Source organism: Coturnix japonica, chromosome 5, assembly GCF_001577835.2.
Source record: "Coturnix japonica isolate 7356 chromosome 5, Coturnix japonica 2.1, whole genome shotgun sequence".
Classification (NCBI taxonomy): Eukaryota; Metazoa; Chordata; class Aves; order Galliformes; family Phasianidae; genus Coturnix; species Coturnix japonica.
In genome coordinates this window covers 9950203-9972771 of record NC_029520.1, presented here as the reverse complement: position 1 = coordinate 9972771, position 22569 = coordinate 9950203, and the positions used below count along the sequence as shown (strand labels likewise).

General features: G+C 38.7%; 1 protein-coding gene across 8 annotated transcripts in view; it reads right to left on the bottom strand.

The window, feature by feature from the left end:
* The window catches only part of BRSK2 (BR serine/threonine kinase 2), a 288040-nt gene extending 265727 nt beyond the window's left edge, over nt 1–22313 (bottom strand). For 6 of the 8 annotated variants that reach the window (XM_032444826.1, XM_032444834.1, XM_032444838.1 and 3 more), the window contains exon 1: nt 16303–16396. In XM_032444826.1, the coding sequence (XP_032300717.1) occupies nt 16303–16396 (94 nt within the window). Of the gene's footprint in view, nt 1–16302; nt 16718–17623; nt 17736–18796; nt 18871–22227 lie in introns of those variants that run through there. The other 2 variants (XM_032444827.1, XM_032444828.1) reach the window with 2 other exon arrangements.
* Nucleotides 22314–22569: the final 256 nt, after the last annotated feature.

Genomic DNA, 22569 nt, shown 5'->3' with positions numbered 1-22569 from the left:
GATTTCATTCCTCCTAAGACACATGCACTTCTATACTGAGATCAACCCCAAAGTTTATCAAATTCACCACTTCCAAGAACAACCAACAACCACTTTCATTTTTAGGCTAGAAATAAACAATCTGAGATTCACACTGGTTAATACATCTATTTAGAATAACAGAGGGAGATGTATTCTCTACTTTATCTGAAATACAACTCCCTGCCATCTATAATTTCCAGATTTGTAACTTGAAGTATTTATTTATAAACATTTTGAACAGGCATATATGTGAAGAAAAACTTGATTCTTAGAAGGAAATATAGGGAACTGAAAGAGTTCTAAAGTGGCCTAGCACTGTCCCCTTTGGTGAATTTCATCCTTGGTTTACTGCAAAAACCTACAGAATAAAAGAAATCCTCATTTTCAATAGATGATATCAGTTCAGTGGAAGACAGCAAGCTTCATAACTATAGGCCATTTTGTTTATGTATTGACAATTCATCGCTTTTTCTACAGCAAAAAAATACAATTTCAAAAGGAAAAGAAACAAGTTTCCTTATCCAGGCATTTGTACTCTTATTTTTGTGGATTGAATGTAAAAAAAAGTTAGAAAAAGTAATTAGACCTTTCAGATTTTTTGTGATGTTGTGGTTTGTTTGTTGGATTTTTGTTTGTTCATTTGTTTTGGTATTTTGGTTTGCTTTTAAACACTACCTGAGTTGGTAGCAATTCATTCCTACTCTTCCTCCAATAAACAATCAGTAAACTGCTGCAGCCACGTGTTACAACGTCATGTGTTTTTAAACCATACACAAAAAGCTGAATAAGCAAAAATGAAATCATGCTTCAGAGACGGTGGGTTACTTAAGAAGTGCTAGCGATGCCTTGGCCTCCACTTTTAAGTTTTGAAAGAACAGCCCTAGGATGATGTTTAGTATCTTACACTGAAAGATGATCTGAAATCACTTATTTGTATTATTTTTTATGCCAAGACACTTCCACCACTCAGTTCAGTGGATTTGGGCCAAAATTCATTTTTTAACTAGAAGCAGTAAAATATCAAGTAAGTTTTGACATTCACTGACATTCAAGATGGGGGCTGAGGGGAGGAGGGTACATTTACTTCTTTCTAGCTTTCTTCTTTCATTTTATTTTATTTTCATATTATGCTAACTACAAAAATTAAAAGTCAAAATTTGACCCATGCCTGCAACATGAAACCTATGTAAAACCAGCATTAAAAACCCCACAAATGAAGCACCCCTCAAAAAATAAAAAACTCCACAATTTGAGACTTACACCCCCAAAATCAGCATGGCTGAAACTGTATTTGCACAAAGAATTTATGCTTATCTATTGATAATGACTAGTAATTTTATCACAGGTGACCTAAAGCATTATCTAGTAAGGCCACAGATTTATAACATTATCTGCACACAAAATTGATTCTATGGACATACACGCTACCACCAGTGTCTATCACTTAAAATAAAATGTAAAAAGTACTGTGATACCAAATAAATTCTATCCATTTTTACCCTTATTAATAAAAAACTTAACATACAGAAACAAACATTAAATTTTGTTTCTGTTTTCATACACAATAGATCTCAAACATCACGCTCAAATAGGTGCATTTTAAAAACTGTTTTAAAAATGAATTATATTCTGTTTAGCTTTAACTACAGAAAAGCTTATCTTCCCCTTCCTAAAATAACACAACTTGAGAGTCCAAACATAACATAACCCTATGTCTTCTTACAGAGCATTTTATAGTAACGCAGTTGTAGATGCAATATGGTTTTGAAATTTACTATAGTCCAGAAAATGAAACAAACTGGACACACTCCTGTGATAAGCTTAGTTTCTGAAAAAACTCTGCACAGCACTCTGGGTTACCACCTCAGAAATAACAAGAAATATTTTGCTTCATCTACTTTTTGAATTCCCATTTCAGCTTCCCAACACATCACACAGTCCCTCTTTTGAAGGGCTAAGTGGAACTCAAATGACTCTAACACTAGCAAAAGGATAAATTTCACTTCTGCAGCACTGATCAGAGGATTCTCCTTCTTCATTAGCTGCGATATTATTCCAGACAGTAACTTCAAACATAACTAACAGTAACACCCATAACAGACTTGTAAGATCACCCCTTTAAAAATAAAAATAATTCTTTGATATTTGAACTTTTGAGTTCATCATTGGCCTCCTCAGAAATGCCTGCATTCCTAACAGTTCAATCAGTCTGCACAGCAACCCATTAACCTCACACCCACTTCACACCAACCTATACCCTTTTCCAGGCAACATTTCTGTAAGCTGAAGCTTTCTGAAAAAGCATTTGGTAAATACCACTTGACCAAATAAGACTGCTGCTATTATCAAGTGGGTGCATTTATTAACCTTGCTTTGCCTTTTACATTTCACTTTCAAATTTAGATGGGGGTGGATGAGGTGAGGTCTGGAAAAAGGAGGAAGAGAAGACACAGGACTATGAAACAACTTAGTCTGAGACATTTTTAAACTCTTATCTGTCTGTCAGAATTTCCAATGACTCAAAAGAGGAAAAAGAAAGAGACAACAACAAAACAAGAAAACTCAGCGCACCACCAGAGGGCTGTTGCCTGCAGGAAAATGAAACTGCTGCACTTTAACACTGTCATGTAATTCTACTGGTTCTACAGGAGCATAAATAAAAGTGACCAAGTTATAAATCTTTTATACATAGCATCACAAAAACAGGTTTTGTTTGGGTTTTTTGTTTGTTTTTCAACTCACTGACATTTTGTTTTAGAGACCAGGGAGAAACGCACCTAAAGAAAAAAAAAACAACAAAAGTCAGCATAACCACAAACTGTTGAAGATGGAGATAGATCCAAGCAATTCTTATATTTTACTGGATAGTTAAACCAACTTTGTTTTACAATGCAGCCACAGATCTCCACACATATGAACCAAGACTACAACAATCAGAATCAGAAGCTATGGAAAACAAATGCAGCATAAAAAGGTATCACCACCTGGAAAGACCAGGCCATATCCTGACAGCCTGCATCATCTGGAGATAAAAACCAACAGATATAAAGTAAATGAACTAAAGCTACACACATGAACAATTGCAAGAAAAAAAAAAAAGCACTGGGTCTAAAAAAGTAGCTTTATTCCAGGCCCCTTCATGCTGCTTCCTATTCTTTAAAATGGTATCACTGCTATCTGGCTAATCCTGCCAGTCCCAAAGGAGAACTTAAGCATTATCTTAGTTTTACAGCAGGGCATCATGAAAAATAGACAAATTAACTCACCAGACGCTCCACCCCAAGTCAGTGGGGGAGCGTTCCAGGGCCAGTGACAACTAAATAGTTATTGCTTCAGAGTAATCTGCATTATACCGCATGAAGACATGTACAAAACAGGCTCTGTTCAAGTGCCTCTACTGCTCTTCCCCAAGAAATCGCCAGTCTAGGACTTAACAGTATTTTAGAGAGCATAGAGTACAAATAGGGATGCAATCCTTTGAGAAGCTGAGTATCTTTAATCCAATAGGAATTGAGAGCACAGAATAATCTTTCACAGATTTAAAACTTCACAGGATAAAGCACAAGGTTAGCATTTTTTGAGCAAATGAAGGAAAAAAAGTAACCCTGCAGTGAAATCATACACACTTTTAACTGTATAGCCCATTGTATACAAACACAGATTATCCACATCAGACATACCACCTTGATGTTGATAGGGTTTTGATGATAGAGCATAAGAAAGACACAAATGGTCTGAGTACATCATCAGGTAAAGATGGGGAAGCCTAGACTTCTGCACACAGCAAAGGTCTCACATCCTCAGGTAGACTTAGCAAAACTTCACACAGCTTACAGTGACCTATTTTCCTGTGCCAGGAGACAGAGTGTGAGCTACTGGTGCTATTGCTCCTCAGATTGCAAGATAAACATATCATTTGATCAAAATCATTTTCCTTAGCATGTCCTCAGTTTCCACCTGTACAGCGAGGACAACAAGGCCTACCACATCGGGGCTTCTCCTCTCTAGTAGACTTCATGGAAACAGGTAGTAAACACTCAAGAAGCAAATATGTTAAGTTAACTTTGCTATTCTAATCCATCTTTTCACAGATTTTTGAGAAGCAATCTGTGGACAAACTGGTTCCCAGGCATCAAAACACTGAGAACAAATAAACACTGGTGAAGATGAAGAGGCTCTCAGCTGTCATTCACCTGAACTGATGGTGGTAAGAGCAATGATGATGACAGCATTGCAGCTCAAATCTAGAAATTACACCTACGTATGCAGCATTTCCTTTGAGAAGGAAGAGCCACCTGGTAAAAAGATGGCAAATGTCCAACTATACTCATAGTTCGGTCATATCTGTCCCTAGCAAAGGTGCAGCAATACTAAACATATATCAGAATGTAGAAGACAAAGCAAACTGGTCAGGAAAGACAGAATATTAGAGAATTACTGCTTGAAGTATCCAAACTATTTGTCTACCTAAATTTTTCTGTGAGCAAACATATCTGCTTTAAAGATGAAAGACAATTTCTAAAACACGGTGCCTGTATTTTAAATGTGAACTGAATTCACTTGCAGTGTCATTCCACTTTGTGCTCTAATTCACTTGAATATTCACTACAGAGATGTATTCCTAGGCTGTTCTTAACTAGAACACTGCCAGAGGTCTGCCTCTACTATCGTCAATGAGAAGCATGTCATGGGTCAAACTCCCCTCTCAGACAAACTTGAGCAAGGCCTGGAAGTCACTGGGGCTGCACAGATGTAACTGAGTGGGGAATTTGACTAAGTAATATCCTCATTACAATCAGAAAACAACCAGAAGCAAAAAGAGATGCAATTTCACAAACACGAGCAATGAAATAAACCACAGACCCAGAAGAAACACAGCACAGTAAAAACAACAACAAAAAATAAAACACAAACAAAAACAAACAAAAAAACCTACAACACAAACACTTAGAGACCTTTCCTGTTGACAATTACTATTTTCATCAAGCTTTACAAATTCATAAGAGCGGTAAGTTTCTGGGGAGGGGGGTAGGGAGAAGGCATATATTTAACTAGTTTCAAAAACTACTAAAAAGCTGTTTAATGCTGCTGCTCACACAGCATAAGGATCCTTAAAAGCTGTGCCACTCATGGCCATGCCTTTTCAAAAAAACAAATGCCTGCATTTAATAGGGCTATGGCACTTGTGTCATTGCCAAGCTGTAATATAATACTTGGCTTTGTCTATGGTGACCATTTTTGTACAGACAGGCACTGCAAACATACAAACAACTCTCAGTCTCCCTCTCAGCTTTCTGCAGGAAAGGACTACTTCAAATACTGCCACTAGACCAAAATGGATACATGGAGGAAATACAGGGAGGGCTCCCTTCTTCCCACACTGCCCAGTCATTGAACTCAGCTTGGAAACAGAAAAGACTGATTTCAAACCCTCACTGTCCCTGCTTTGTACAGCTTCAGCAGCGGAAAGCAGACAGGAAACTTACAAAGATGGAGACTTTCACAGTATTGTGGATAATATGACCATAACATAGTCTAGTCCAATATCATTTTTTCCATCTCAGTTTGGTGTTAGTCTTATCCATGTTGAGGGGCAAAAATACTTAACTATCAGGTAAACTCAACCTGCCACAGCAGCATCTCATTGCTATCTAAACTAAACACAACTCAAGTTGCAGAGTTCACAACAGCTTTGCTTCAGCCTGATTTCTTAAGAAAACAAAATCTTCAGGCTGTTTGTCTTTAATTCCTCCTATATCAATAGGATAAGTTAACCAGTTTCAATGAGGTTTGAAAGCGCAAGAAAAGTCTCAAAGAGTCCATATGTTTCACACTGAATGTCTGAGGAAAAAGGTATAAATCCTCCCACAAAGGAAGGAGAGACTTATTTTAACCTTAATCTCTTCTGAGAAGAATTAAGAAAATGGAAGTTTTTTTCTCATCGTTTATCACAATAGAACTGGAATTATAAAGGATCTCAGTCATGGAACTGTAACATCACCAAAACTTCTTTGAGAATTTCCTCCTAAGGCCTTCACTAATTCACTCTAGGAAACTGCTGCTAAAGAAAGAACCAAATACATGTCTAGCATCCTCTAGATAAGGATGTTAACTTCTGAACTAGCTACTAGGTTGAGGAGGCAAGGTAACCAAAGGGAAAACACAAAGTCCAAATTTAAAAAGGAAATCTGTAGCTCAATCCTGTATCTGATGACATAAGATTTCCCCAATGCGACAGCTGAAACTACCCACCATCTACAACCTGAAATGAAGACAAGAGCTTTGGAACAGTGGGGACAAAGAGATTCCAATAAGGTAGAAATCTGAGCATCAAATCAATTCACTAAACTTAGAGACAAGTCACAGTTATTAGAAGAAATCCATATCATCACTTAATGAAGCTTACTCTGGGCAAATAGCAGGCAAGATGAATAACTCAACCTCCAGCTGGCAATGAGTCAGCACAAGGCACAAGAAGTTTTTAAATGTCACGCAATCCATTTCACACCGAAAGGATCTAGAACTTAAAGCCTTCTTTTCCTACTTAAACTGGTGTTTTAATTTAAATGCAGTAAAACTGTTGTCATCGCGTAGTCATGTGGTAGCCTAGCTCCAACTTCAATAGAGCAGAACGTTGTTTAAAAATAAATAAATAAAAGGAAACAATACATCAGCTAGAAATAAGTTACTGTGCTTCCTTGTGAACTATATTATCATATGGCTGAGAAGCCAACAAGGTCTACAGGTACCTCAAAGACCAATTAAACATTCATTTTTAGAAAGTCAGTATTTGAGTAGAAACTTGCATTGCTAGCCACACACAAAAATAACTAATAAAGTTAACGAAAAAGATAAGGAGTTCCACCAACAACCCCTGGGTCAATACAAAGGCCTGGTGCGCTCTCACATGCTGCTGAAGAACCACCCTTAAACCTCTGTCACACTTAAATGTATAGGTCCAAGAGCAGGCTTCAGAGGGACAGCAGAAAACTGACAGATTTTTTGCCAAGGCCAGTTTGCTTTACCCAGAAAGGAGCTCCTCCATTATTTTTGTTCCAGTCAATACTGCCTAATGTTTAAGTGACAGAGGCACTCAGATTACAGCACGTAAAGCTGAAAACACAGACAAATGATGCTGCAAAAGCAGAACTTGTTAATACATCTGTAATGTAGATATCATTTCTAAAAATATGTATATATACGCACACACACATTACATCACAGACGTTTTTTCTCCAACATTAAACATACACCACAAAAGATGGCAAATCAAAATTGCAATAGCCTCAGGATATAAAGAGAGCATGCTGTTTGTTAAGTAGGTGCAGGAAGCCAGAAACGCACTTACTAAATGGATGCCTGAGAACAGTTTACTATCCACTTATTAAACTGTAAAAGTTGAGTACTTCACTAGAAATATTATTATAGATACAATTTCCACCTAGTGTTGGTACATTTAGATAATAGAGATGGCATTTACACATCTTCAGCCAACGATGTTTGTTTCCCTTCCTATTGCTACCTAAGCCCAGTATCAGTTTGTTTTTACTACCAGTGTTACAAATCTCTATAATGTTCTTTTGTTTGTTCTTAACCAGCAATAAACTCCTTTAGTAACAGAAAAAATAAAGTATTTTTTTCCAAATTCCTTAATTATTAAATCACTCATTATCAGCAAGTAGAAGAGCCTGGTATTGACTGAACAAATAACAGTCCCTTCTAGACTAAACCCTTTCAACATTGCAAATGAGGTTTAAAGAAGGAATTGAAAAATAGTTTCTAATAATAAATATGCTACTATATTTATGCAAAAAAAAAAAAAAAAAAGCCAATTGAAGGAGCAATAAGAGTTAAACACAAATTGACCAGCACTGAAAATTCAGCTACTAAAACTCTGAAAGGGTAATTTAGGGCAGCTTCAGTTTATGTCAGTTGATCACAATCTCTGTGGCCTTATGGAAATAATTAAATAATGTTCTCAAAATTATAACCATTTTTGCTGACAACTCACAGTAAATATTCTGCTCCACCCAACCCAGCACTGAGTACATCAACTGCTTTCATCAGCCTGAAGGTTACTGTGCAAAGGGAACACATCTGGATTTGCTTGTACTTATTTCTATCCACCTTGCTCTTCAATTTCAGTCTCCCAATCAGAACTTAATGTTAACATTAAGCCAAACCTACCCATTTCTTATATTTCTTATGCTTATATTTTGTATCCTCTATAAACGTCCTTGGCAGTATTTTCAGTTGCTGATATACACTTCTGCTTAATAAACTGTGAAAACTGCATCCCAAGGTCACTGTGAAATAAACAACATACAGTACAGTCCATAGGAAAACAACAATCTCACAGACATCTGTGTCACAAATGATGATTTTATGACAAAAAAGTCTGCAGCAATATCAATAGAGTATTACAGAATCACAGTATGGTTTGGGTTGGAAAGAACCTTTAAGAACATCTAGTTCCAGCCCCCCTGCTATAGGCAAGGATACCTCCCACTATAGCAGATTGCTCAGTGCTCCATTCAACCTGGCCTTGAACTCCTTCATGGAGAGGGCATCCACAGCCTTGCTGAGCAGCCTGTTCCAATGTCTCACCATCTCACAGTAAAGAAATTCTTAATATCTAGTCTAAATCTACACTTTTCCAGTTTAAAACTGTTTCCCCTTGTCTGTGTTGCTACACGTCCTTACAAAAAGTCCCTCCCCAGATTTCCTGTAAGCCCCCTTCATGTACTGGAAGTCTGCTATAAGGTCCCCCTAGAGCTGTCTACAGGCTGAAGGGTTCCAGCTCTCACAGCCTGTCTCCATATGGGAGGTGCTCCACCCTCTGACCATCTTCATGGCCCTCCTCTGGACCCACTCCAACAGCTACATGTCCTTATTGCATTGGGAAGGCACCACAACTGGACACAGTACTCCAGGCTGAATTTAAGAAGAGTAGAGGGGCAGAATCATCTCCCTCAACCTGTTGGTCACATTTCTCTCAATGAAGAGGATATGGTTGGCATGTGTTGCAAGAGCACACTGCTAGCTTATGATGAATCTTTCATCAACTGGCTCCTAATTTTTCCTCATGAGGGCTGCTCTCAAGCCATTCTCCACTTGAGCACTTATGAAAGGAACCAACACAGTTTCTTCTGTTCCACTTAAATTCAATTTCAACTTAATTTCCAAAAGCACTAAAGAAATGAAGTTGCACAGCAGCTTACTTTTTAAAAACTAGATATTTATCAGCAATGATTCTAATATGTAAACAGATTTAGTCAAAAAGAAATAAGTTTACTAACAACACTGATACTTTTCAAAAGTATGTATTTAAAAAGAACTAAGTATGATTTAATCAGATTTGTGCTGTTTTGAAAATACCTGTGTTGGTCCTTGGAAGTAGTGAAATTGCTTTTGATAAGCTCTTTGTGATATCGGGCAAAGTGTAATTAGGAATGTCATATATAGGAAAAAGTTAACTCACCCAGATGGTGATGAGGATCTCCAGCTACAAAACACTCCTCCACATGAAGTGGCCTCCATCCAGAAGATGCTCACAGGAAGGCTGGATCCTGGGACCCCTCCCTGTGCCCACCCCCAACAGTCAGGTGGGAAGCACAGCTAAATTGCTTGCCTGGTACCTCCTGGGCCAGCCACTCCCTTCACCAGGAGCTCAATCATCAGTTCAAGCTGTGACATAAGAGTTCCCTTACAATACCCTGCTGGACAACTCTTTTCTAAGTAAGGATGTTCATGGGAATTATGACAAACTATGCAGGAAAACTACATTTTCAGAGCCTGTACTTGCAAACATTTATACCAGAAGTATTTGCATAACCATCCAAGTGGAATACAATACTCATACGCAACATGTATTCTTGACTGTAGTCTGCTGGATAAATCACATCTTTGAATACTGACCAAGTACAATCAATCTGAAAGTGGGGTGAAGAGAGGCAAGGAAAGGAGATGAAAATAGTTGTTTGCAAAAAAAAACCAAATAAACAGCAAACAAAACAAAAAAACTGCAACAAAGACTAAAATAAATCACTCTACATTTACAGCCACTGCAGATAAAAACTGTTTAAAAGTTCAGTATGAATAATATTTACAAGAAATTTACATTACTACATCTACTATGGATGTTCTGCAGAAAATCAGTACTGTTAATGCATGACCTGAGCAGCCCAAATAGTATTATCATATAAGACTGTTAAATATTCTGGGTTTGTTTACAATAAAAACAAAACCAACAAATCTCTTTGGGATGCTTCTTAACAGAAAAATCAGTGACCAATAAAAACACCCTTACCTTTTCCTGTTTATCATGGGCTTGATAAGCTTCCCACTAAAATCAGCAGCCTGAACCAACTGACTTCACAGAGGACGTTAACACTTAACAGCATTTGAAGATCACTCCCTAAGCATCCATTTATATGTCTGCCTTGACTCCACCACTCTGGAAATCCACCTCCAGGCTTCCATCTGTTGTCACTTTGACTGTTCTCCCAAATACGTGGTAGGTTTTTCCATGAACCAGTAGTTCAGAAGGCATTAATTCCAAATTTCACACTCCTTTTCAAGCTCAGTAAGCTTTCATCACCTACATTTGTTACATATTACCTACCCACTAATTTTGAAAGGAATATCAACACTTATTGCTGCCACTGCAATTATTATTTAACTCTATAAAGCATGTAACATTAAAGACTCTGTAAAATATAAATGTATGGAGTAAATTTGCGATACACCGATAAAAAAAAACAAAACACAGTGAATCCAAAACATTCACCAGCTGCTCCACTGCAATTTATTAAAGTAACCATAAAGATTCATTTAAAATACTACATTTGTCCATCACAAATTTTCAAGGAAGAAAAAAATTTCCCTCTCTTAATCAAATTTACTTCTAAATGCTTTTCATTTCTCCAAACACTCTTACTATTCCGAGTTAGTTATTACCACCACAGTGACACCAGGACAGTGACAGAAAGAAAGGCACTTGAAGAGCACAAGAATTCTATTTGAAAAATCACTGCTTCCATATTTCCTGCTGATGTCTGAAATGTTGATATATAAATAATCATCTAGTCTTACTCACTTGACAGTGTATCTGAACTCTAACAACTCCTGATGAGAAAGCTTACTGCGCTCTATGAATGAAAACAAACATTCAGAGCCTACTCCTGTTTCAATAAGTCCATGATAGTTTTGCTGCTTATACCAGGATAAAAGATAGATGACATACCTCCGTGAAGCTCATAGAAGGACAAACGTTCATAAATATTTTCACTGTAGCAAATAAGGAGTTTCAATGGAAAAGAGGTGCAAGTCCGAAAAGAGGAGTTTGGACTTGGAAGTCTGGACACAAGGCACAGCTCCCAAGGTAATAATACTATTATTTTAATCATAAACGCAGGGAAACAGTAGTTTTGAACAATGAGAACAAAAGTACCTAAAATTGGGAGCTCCTAAACCTCAGAAAATTCATAATCTTAACTAGAAAATCCATTAAGTCTAAGTCACTATGACTTAATCACCCTGGCAAAATTTCACTACAAGATTATTTTAAAACTACTAAAACCCTCAGTACTGCTTGCAATACTGTATGTCTAGCAACACTGCTATTTCTACTATTGTTGTTAATTAACCAGTTAAGTCCTCACAGACTATCAAGGAAACAGGTGCAGATTCACTGTTTTGGAAGTGATTCTCATAAAGAAATTAGAAATATAGATGAAAACATGAATACACACATTAAGAAAAGGCCATGGAGAAAACCACAATGATTAACACATCAATAACCATACATTCATCTAGACAACTAAACTGAACAATGCAAAACTACTTTAGAATTCTCCCTGTATCTAACATTGTGGGACAAAAAATTATAGTAGTATGGACAAAAATGATACACGTTGTTTAGCCTACATACTTAAAAACACCACAAAACAAGCTTCTGAAATCACTGTCTACAAAACACTCTTCCGATAGATTTAAAGCTTTCAATTGCAACCACATCTGATACACACACACACAAAAATAAATTCCAGTTTCTAAGGATGTCACAGGAACAGGTGGTTAAAGCTGTGATGAAACATCCTGTTCAAGGCCTCACTGAATAAAAGACTACTGAATTTGCTGAGACTCAAATGTAATGATCTCTTACATAACTGAACAGCATACTGCTGAACGCCTTACTGATGGCTCACACAGGCAAGATATACATAAAAGAAATAGCTGCAAGTTACATAGCATACAATACAGAAATGAAACCCCTATATATTGTCAAAGTGACACAAGTTTCAGTAGTATTATTTGTTCCTTGTAAGATTACCTGGAAATTAATAGGATAACAGCCATGTAGAGTTGGTCTCTTATTACTTATAGACAGAACAGCATTTTGGAAGTCAACTGTGCATTGACTTGGTGCCATAGCAAACTACAATGCCAAAGATCATAAAGCAATGTCTGAGTTAAGATAACTAAGGCAGTATTTCATGTTTACATGCGATTGGGGTTTCTTAAGGTGCACTGTTTCCACATGTGTTATTGTAACGTGACACACATCCTTTTCCTCATTACTGTTAATTACAACAGAAACCTCCATAATTAACTGTAGTAGAAGGTAATTCGATGACACTTACATAAACCAACCTTGCCCCACACACTCACATACACAGAAATAATCTTTTGCACGAACATTTCTCTAAAATAAAGTGTTATGAGTATAATATTAAATATCAAATTATGCTGCTGCTTCTACTCCATCAAAACCATCCAACTGCAAAAAAAACAACACAAACAAGGGAGACACTCAGCATTTAACTTGATACAAAAGCAAGCAAGCCAGTGAAAGTTAAATCCTTAAATTCTTAATTCATTAAGTTCTTATGCCATGTTACTCAAAACAATTTTCCATATCTCCTCTATCACTGCTGCCACCAGCAAAGGCATAAGCTCATACCTTTCAGCTCTGTCTGATGCAGTCCTTCTGTGACTTCAACTAAAAGGTCTTCATCCTCTCTTTGTGGAATCAGTCACCCTCAACAAGCTTGAGACACCAGCTCAGAATGCTGCTACTCAGGACAAATTGTGCGTACCTTATTTTCAATCCTAATTAACACTTGAAACAACAGTTGTTACGCACCAATTTGAATTGAAGGCCTCCCCTCCTCTGTCAGCCTTACCACAGCCAGATGTCATTAGGTTTCACTAATGTCCAAGATGCAGCACCTGAACCTCTTTGCAGAGACCAGTGAGCTGCTGGTGATAAACATTTTTCTCAGCTATTAAGGAGGTAATCAATGAGAACTTCGTGGAGAGCAGGCAAGTTAGAATTCCATTCACCACCACATTACCCTTCCACAGCACCCTCACTACGTCTGCCTTGAACTATGAACCCACACTCCACTCCAAAAAACCATTCTTTTGATCTCAGAAAAAGCTGGTCAGAGTGGTTAACAGATTCGTATAATATTAATATACCTGGGAGCAAAGCTAAAGCTGCATACCTGAAATAATCAGTACCTTGCAGAAAATGGAATGAGTACAAAATGGATAGGACTTAGCAACACAACTTAGACCTTCTTTCCACTGACGATTATGTTTTGCAAAATTTTTCTCTTTCCCACCCCACAGAAAAAAAATAAATATGCATTCCAATGTATTACCTCCTAATCTTCCAAGCCCTAACGCCAAACGGAATAATTACAGTCACTATTTTCCTTAAGCTATATGCCACTTCAGCCCAAATTCAAAGTCAGACATCATGACGACACAGTATGGTGAACGAGGCCCTCATACTGCGCTTGTTGTCATCTCCCTGAAATGCTGCAGGTTGCTCGCTTACCCTTCCAAACAAGCAGGATGGGGACCAGCTACATAGCACACTCTGTTCATGGCATTCTGCATGCTAGCAAATGTGATTAGCACAGAAAATGCGAGAATACCAGAAGGCATCTTTCCATATTCAGCCATGTATGTTTAATACTGAGCTAGATTTCACCTCAGTGCATTATTATGTTGGTCAACAGTGGATATAGCGAGGAAGACATAGGCTGACATCAGCTACTTCTAAGCTTTTCTCTTCTTCCCCTCCCTCATCTACCACCTCCAGCTTCTGTGACACCATACATTGTACAGTTATGTGCACTCATGCATAGACAGCAAAGACTAATCTATTAAGATCAGTTATGTGATAAAACTGCAAAAGGAAACTTTCACCCTTGTCCGGGTGGTTGAAAAACTGCAGAGGCCAGCAGCAGCTTCTAAATGCACGCTCTCCTCCCTCCACCCCCACATCCCTAATCACTTAGGAGGAAGATAGGAAGATTAGCAGAGAGGGAAAAAAAAAATAAGCAAAGCTGCAGATAACCCTTTAGGACCACAACGTCAGGCTATGAGATCTGGAGCAAAAGGTTAACGCAGTAGTATTTTCAGGAATATTAGACAATTGTTTGACGTGAGAAGGAGGGGTGCTGAAAGGGTAAGAAAGAGAAAAGGAAATGGTGATGAAGACAAAAATGAATTTGTCATCCACAGCTGGATCTTTGGTCACCTGGAGCATCCAGGAAAAAAAATCAGATTACCAAAAGAAATAGGGTAGTTTCATTTCCAACATACTGCATTTTTTTGGTGGAGTATCATCATCATCAGAGCAGATTTTAGTAAGAATACAGCTGCACAAATAAGGGTTTATTGAGCTATGCAAAGAATAAATAAAGGTGGTAACCACAACACTGACAGAAAGCTACCTTTAGCAGCTGGTGTACTGAAAAGGATTAAAAAAAAGAAATACAAATAAAAGTCACTTTCACTGGAAGACAATGTCATCCTCATCCTTGTCTCTGAACGGTTGCTATGGGGTTGTGAAGAGGAGGGGAAAGATGGGGGGGGTTATAATCAATCATCTCAGAAGAGCATTGCTTCTTACAGAGAAAGATCTGGATTTTGACTGTGTCCCTAAGAAAATTGCGGACTGCAGAGCTGCTGCCACGCAGGGCAATGAGGAAGCAGGCAGAGCAGAGGCAGCAGCTGGGGATGGAAACGCCTATTAAAACCTTTAGACAACAGATGGGCAAAGCTCGGCTGGTTTAAAAAAAAAAAAAGAAAACCAACATGCATACACAAAACCAACAACAACAAAAAAACCCACCCCACCACAATGCATCATGTTTTATTGTCCCGCCGTACAGAACAACACTTAATACCCACATGCCCAAAGAAGCCCCCCTATGACTGATCTCCCCTTTCCCTGAATTACCATCAAGACTCAATTCACTTTTAGGGGGGCTCTCCCCAATCCAGTGAATTTGGCAGATCCCATTTCTTACTGCACCTGTTACTACAAAAAAATTAAAATAAATAAGAAAAAGGCATTTGGGCTTCTTTTAGATGTTTTCCTTCCAATTAAGAATCCCCTGCCCTTGAAGTGAATATGCTATCCAAGCAAGCAACAGCAAGTCCAGATCTTTAACGCATTTAGAGAATCTAATTATGTCATGTAGGGCAGAAGCACCTGCTCTCTGCTAATTCCCTCCACCCTGTTTCCTCTTTTTAATATTTCTTACCATTGTTCCATTCAAGCAGATCTGCTGGGGGTGAGCTCATAAACAAGCTTTAAGAGAAATAATTAAATAACCTCCCCTCCCCCTCATTCTTGCTACAAAAACACAGGGTAACCAGAATTAATTCTGCTACAGATCCTCTATTTTTTCTTTTATTTCAGATGCCACACAAAAAACCACCAGCTCATCCATCCATATTTGCTAAATGCCCAATGCAGTCAGTGCCACAGACATACCGTATATATTTCCCAACACCAACTGCACCTTAAGGACTACACCCTTTTCAATCATGATGTCATGAAATACTGCTGGTGACTCCCCCACTACCACCACCACCACCTCCTCCTTGGTACTACAGGCTGTGAACCTTTCATTTCAATATAATTTGATTAAAAAGAAAAGACTTGTAAGTAGGGCAGAGAAGAAATTGATGTGAAAATCCACCACAAGCATCATCTATATTTACCTCCGCATGCACTCTTTCCGTCACCAGAACAACACCCATTACAAGTAATGCACATAAAGCTTCCTTTTAAAAAAAAAAAAAAGGAAAAAAAAACATAATAAAAATAAAGCAAAAAATCCTTTATGAATATTATCTTCATTAAATCAGCAAATGGGAAAAAACTGATCCCTCACATACCCCATCCCCAGCACCTCACTGGCTGCTACAGCACCTTCCCCTTGGTGCGGGTGCTGCTGCAAAGGAACCAACCTGTCTGTCCTTTTCCTAGGGTTTTCTCCAAACGATAGGGTCCAACATATTGTGCATGTTGAGCTCCGCTGCCTTCTTTCCCTGTTGATGTCATTTCTACCTGGATCTCTAATTCTGCAATGTGTATGTGCTGATGAGCTGGAATTTTTCTCTGCAGTTCTTTAAATTCCCACTTTGCAGCTGTGCAAGCCAAGCACTCTTTCTTTTTGCTTTAGTCCACTTGGTTGCAGATTTTTCTCTTCCTCCTCTTTCTTTTCTCTCTCTTTCACGTGCCTGTTGTCTCGATGGGTCTGCCTGGGATGCTGATGTGCGAAGCGGTTATTTTAATGTTCAAAGAGGGGGGGGATCTACGATCCAAGCCCAAGGAGCATGATGCTGGTGATCTGGGCTCCGCACGCCTTGTTCTCTCTAGGAGCTGTTCAAGGGAGAGCCAGAGCTAGAGCAGCGGAAGAGCCGGGCCCCGCAGCTGTGATGGACATTGCGAGCAGCCAATCCCTTCGTCTCCCACCTCCTTCTCCCCTCCTCCTTCCAGTACCTTTTCTTTTCCATCAGCAGCAGCAGCTACTGCTTCTGCCTGCTACAGAGCATCGTAATCAATAGCAACGGCAAACACCCAAGTTTATCAGCCTATCGATAAGGCACTATTAAATATAATCAAGCAGTGTGTTATTTCGAATCCCAAGCACGCAAATTTCTTTCTTATGAATTACACCCCTCTATGCTGCTGTACCTCCATGGTGCTGAATAAAGGATGTGAATGTGGCAGGAAATAGGAAGGGGAAAAAAAAAACCTACTTCAGAAAACGAGCCTGAGAAATTCATTAATTCTGTTTGATTCTGAAGGACCTGTATCTTCAGTGGTTTTTACCCTTTATAGAGAGCCTTTGGGGAGGAAACAAAAAGAAAAAATAAAATGACAGGAAAAGCAAGGCCCATCCTGTAGCTTTTGAACTCAGTGACAGATGTGCTTTTGAACCTGATAGCAGCAAGCAGACTTTGCATTCTTAGGTGAACAGATGAAAAATGGCATGGCCGCTGTCTTCATTATATCAAAAAATCCAGGTGTTAAATGGGAATAGAAAGGATTCTCCGATCCACAGATAATACATCCACAGATAATACATCCATAGGCTCTATACCAGAAGAGTAAGGAAACCTGCATTGCTTTTGTCCAGCTACACACATGCATCTTTACGTTCCTAAGGGTTTAAGAAGTTTCTTAGGCACAAACCTATGTACTTTCTGGACTCAGAGCTATACAGCAGTTTCAGACTCCAAGGCTACTAAACTGAAACCAGTAGTTCACAAAGTTCCATTTTACCTTCTTTTCTCTGCACTGCTCCAGATAGCAAACTGGTCAGGATATCCTTTTTTAACTGCAACCAAGAAATGCACAGCAGATTCTTCAATCATAGAGGAAAGCCACAACAAACCTGTAAAAGAATGAGAGTGTAAAGAGGACAAAACTTGGATGTGCCTTAACACTTGATGTTGCTAGTTGAGTGCAAACACTAGTGACTATTCCAGGGTTTTTTGTTTTTCTTTTTGACAGAAAGGATGTATTTTTATATACCCGTAACTACATAAATCACCTGCTGAAGGAAGTTGGAATAACACTAGAAATTTGCTCTGTACCTGTAACACAAGCAACACAACTCCATCCAACAGGTTGCAGAAAATTACTGGGATGAGGAGATGTGAGGAAACCAGGCCAGCAGCATGAAACTTTAAACCAACCCCAAGGTGTCCTCCCGTCTCCCTCAGGAAACAAAAACGCCCAGTGCTTCTTTTGACCTTCCTCCGCTTTGCTCTACACAGTCCACCTTTAATTCCAAAGTATGCTATTAGAGCCACCTTCCATCAAACCCCAGCAGCAATGCACCCCACACTGCTCCTCAGACCTCACTCACCCTGTGGGGCTGCCTGCTAACAGCTGCTGAGAGGACTGTCCCCACGGGCACCAACAGTAGCTTCCAGAACCCCACAGACATTTACTCTCCTCCACTCTCATTTCACTTTTGCTAAACTACAAATTCTCTTTTCCCTGATATTTCTCAGTGCTGGGATGGTATTTCCCCATGCCTGGCAGAGCATGAAGCCACAAGGCGGAGAGGAGAGGGTGCAACAGGCCCTCCGAGCAGCCATGGCAATATGGCGACCGCTTAACCCTGCTCTTCCCGCCAAAAGCACTGAGGCGATACACACTGCTTTGTGCCCCCCTGCAGAGCGGCCATGAGGGCTGCAGGCAAAATGCTTTCAGAGGCTGAAAGTATGAGGCTCAAAAACATTAGGAGGTCTTCAACAGGGCAACCAGGTGTCAAGAACACATCTCTGGAACTCTTTCCTTGCATCTTGTGCAGCAGGGGTTTTCCTTTGCCTGGAGAGGCTGTTGTGAGGTGAGGCATCATGGTGTGAGGTGCAGGGCTGTCGGTTTGTCCAAATTATCCATGCAATTGTATTAGCAATGTGCATCCCTACCTACATTCACACTTACCAGCTTTTAAAGTTTGTGTTTTATAGGGCTTCAGGTTGGTGATGAAGAGGTGATTATATTTAGATAAACCATATCTGGATCATAAAAAGAAAGACAAGCAGTCAGACAGCATTGCCCATAAAAGACCCAACTTATGTGTTTTGCAGTTTGTTTCCATTGTGCTTTGGGGAAAATAACTTAACAGCTCCCTGAATATTACAAATCTCCAGTTTCTGCTGCAAAATATATGCCAGTGTCATGGCTGGAATAAGAGCAAAAGCAGTTCATTCATATGATTCTAACTAGGAGGTCAGTGAGTTTAAAAACCAAACAAACAAAAATCCAAACCCTTTTGGTGTAATTATTGTTATTTTAAGTCCATAAGAGTATCCTGCTGTGAGACTTGTTGCAACAACTTTGACCTTCCATTCTCAACTCTTAAAAAAAAAAAAGTATTTGGACACTTCTTGCTTTCTGAATCATCACATGCTGTTTATTTCATCTGTTCATATAGACTAAAATCCCACTTAACTATAACCCTTTGATATGAAACACACTCCTTTGAATCTAGGTTACGTCCCCCTGGTGTGATTTACTTATACAATAACTCCCTCACTTATTTGAAGCCCTGCTTATTCTAATGTTTTGATGTTCCCAAAGTATTTTGAATAAACAGGGCTTTGTTGTCATTGGAGGTATCAAATATCTTTTGGGATACAGGATGAATTTCCTAACCTTATTTTGTATTGTCTTTTGCTGAATTGTACAAGTAATGTAAACTTAAGTATGTAATTTATGGGCACCATCTTCAGTTCTTTTATTTCTGTCCTCATTAATGATTTTTCTTTAGTCATCTTTAAAGGACCAAGACTCAGAAATTCTGTTCAGGAAGAACTCAACACAGATTCAAGTGAAAGTTTTTTCTTGACTAAAGGGTGATTATTAATAATGAAAAGTCTTAGAATTTTGCTCAATTTTAGTCACACTGCTGATATAAAGCAAAGGGGTTTTTTTTTTTTGCATTTTTCAATCACTTCAATTCACACTAAGGTATGTCTTCACAAAGTCCTCAGGTCCATTTTTTCCATTGTTTGCTACTACCTTTCTTATAATATCCATGAGAATCTTAAGGGTAAAGATCACAAAATGATGCAAGAACACATTCATAAAGACATTATATAGTAATCTTCAATTGTTCATAGTCTTCTCACGGTAAGAAGAATTTAACTGTAAATAAACACCTAATACCTAAGATAAGGGCATAATAAAGACAAATGATTCAACATCATTCAGCATTTCCAATGTCAAGATCTGTTTTCATGCTATCAACATTCCACACACAGATCTATGGGCACATGATACCTTTGATAAATAGTATCCACCATAAAATACTTTGCGAATTGACACCATTGCACAGGTATATCAAACTGAGCCAGGTATCTGCATGACCATCAGACATCAGTGCTGTTAACAAACTGTAATACCTATATTAAGAATAATGATATAAAGCAGTTGTATCTCTATACAGACAGCCTAGAATTGAGAAACTGTTCCCTTTGGAATGGGTAGCTAATAAATATCTTCTTAAGAAGTCCAAACAGACTGTAAGAAGAGAAAGGGATTTCAGTAGTGTAGCAACTGCTATTCAAAAGGATGCTGGAGAGATAGAGGCATTTATATTTAATCTAAACACTAAATGAAAATGAAAATGACCGATTTTGCCTTTTCTTCATGTAAATGACAAACTATCAACACTTTAGTAGTATACCTCACAGCCATTTAGTACCTCCTTACCTTGCCTTGCATGCAGATTCTTTTCTCAGGAGAGTGTACAATTTGAGACCCATCCTCCCTATATTTGCACACTTCAGGCTTTCCCGGGTGATATAAATTCAAATTCACTTCTTGAGACATTTAACCATTGATAAATGTTCAAGAACCTCACAAAATAAAGAAAACTGTGAGTGAGACTGGAGCTCTATAGAACAGTTCCAATTGTGGAGTGACTGCTTAGGAGGAAGCCTAGAAACAGCAGACCTCAGGAACCAGAGAATTTGGTGCTTAAGGAGTAAAAAATAGGCATGTGAAAATAAGAACACTTACTAGCCATTATTTAGTGTTTCAGAGCAATTTCATTCATTCAGCTTCTGTCACAAAATGTGTGTTCAGCCCGACTGCAAGCTGATGGACTCTACTGAGTGACTATTGAGCAGATATTGTGAATACTATATTAGCACTCTAACAACATGCAGCAAACTTACAGGATGCCACACATTACAAAAAAAGGCAAAGTTTTCTATAGTTTAAAACAAATATTTCAGTGGAATAATCAATCAGCTCAGGTTTAGCTATTAGCGAGGCTGAAGATGCATTTCAAGCAGACAGGCACACACAAAGTGCATGTTTACATTGCAGAGATATATACTATGTATCTACTTGTCCAGCCTCACAGTTAATAGACAGACGCTCAAAGCACTCAAACACATACAACACCAACAGCGTTATTCTACTCCTCTCCCTAGCTGGAATCCCACTAAGGGAATATATATTCATACAGACCATGGGGTTTCCTGCCCAACACACAGCCTCTGGATCCCAATCCTCTCTACCGCTGGCATCTAAGTATATAAGCCCACATGGCTGCAGCCCTCCTCTAGTTTCAGGTATGGAGTATCACACACAGCTGGCCAGCATTTTCCAGATCCCAAAAGTTGGCCCTCTATGCTCACACTCATAAACTCAAGCTAATCTCACTGGAATTTACACACAGGTGAATTTTAACATTCCAAGCTGTTGTTTGCTACACATAGTACATATTTGCTATTATATATTACTATTATATATTACTTGTTTTTTCTTGCATCCCATACTGTCCCACCACTATGACATTAAACCATAATCACCTTACACCATAAGGTGATTGAAGAACCCTTGATTTCAGTTTCTGCCCTCACTTCATTTTACTACACAACCTAACATTGACAATGTTACTGTGTAGGGTAGCTTACCTTCTAATTACAATATACACTTATTTCTTGGTTACAGTAACCTGCCATTTTTGGTATTTTTTGTTGTTTGTTTTTTTTTTTTTTTTTTCCACAGAAGAAACACTTCCAGAAAGAACTCTAAAGTCTGCCATACTTCTTCAAACATATCCCATGCCTGGCCCTGAACACAAAGCGGGAACTAGCAAAGTGCAGAGACCTGTAGCTATTTAGCACACCTAGAGATTGAAGGAAGTACACCCAGCCCCAGGTTCCCACAAAATACTGAAAATAAGAGTTAAAGGTAAACACAAACCAGAGACTGATGACAATGGCTAGATGATAAAAGGGTCCCATACTCCATAGAAATATACAATCCCAGTGTATAGGTTGAACAATACTAACATATAGCTGTAACTACAAACTAAATAGCCACAGTATATCTAAGATATATATATAAAGACTCACCAGCACTGAGGCCTTCAGTTGAAATAGATGCTTATCAACATTGAGACCCACAATAAAAACTCCACAAAGGAGCATTCTCCAAAAAGAGATGCTACCTTAGTGATGGTCAGCCCTTAAATGAGATCTAGGAGAGGTGGAGTCAAACTCCACCTCTTCCAGGAGCACAGCTGTATTACCTTCACCTGTACTCCTGCAGCTGACTCATTGCTTGCACCAGGTGGTTAATCAGAGGTTCAGGCTGTGATCAACAGTTTCCCTTACACCCAGGTATCTGGTATGAGTAAAGAGACAGATGAGACAAAAAAGAGGGACTTGGCTTTTTGTATTCACAGCAGTTGCTCA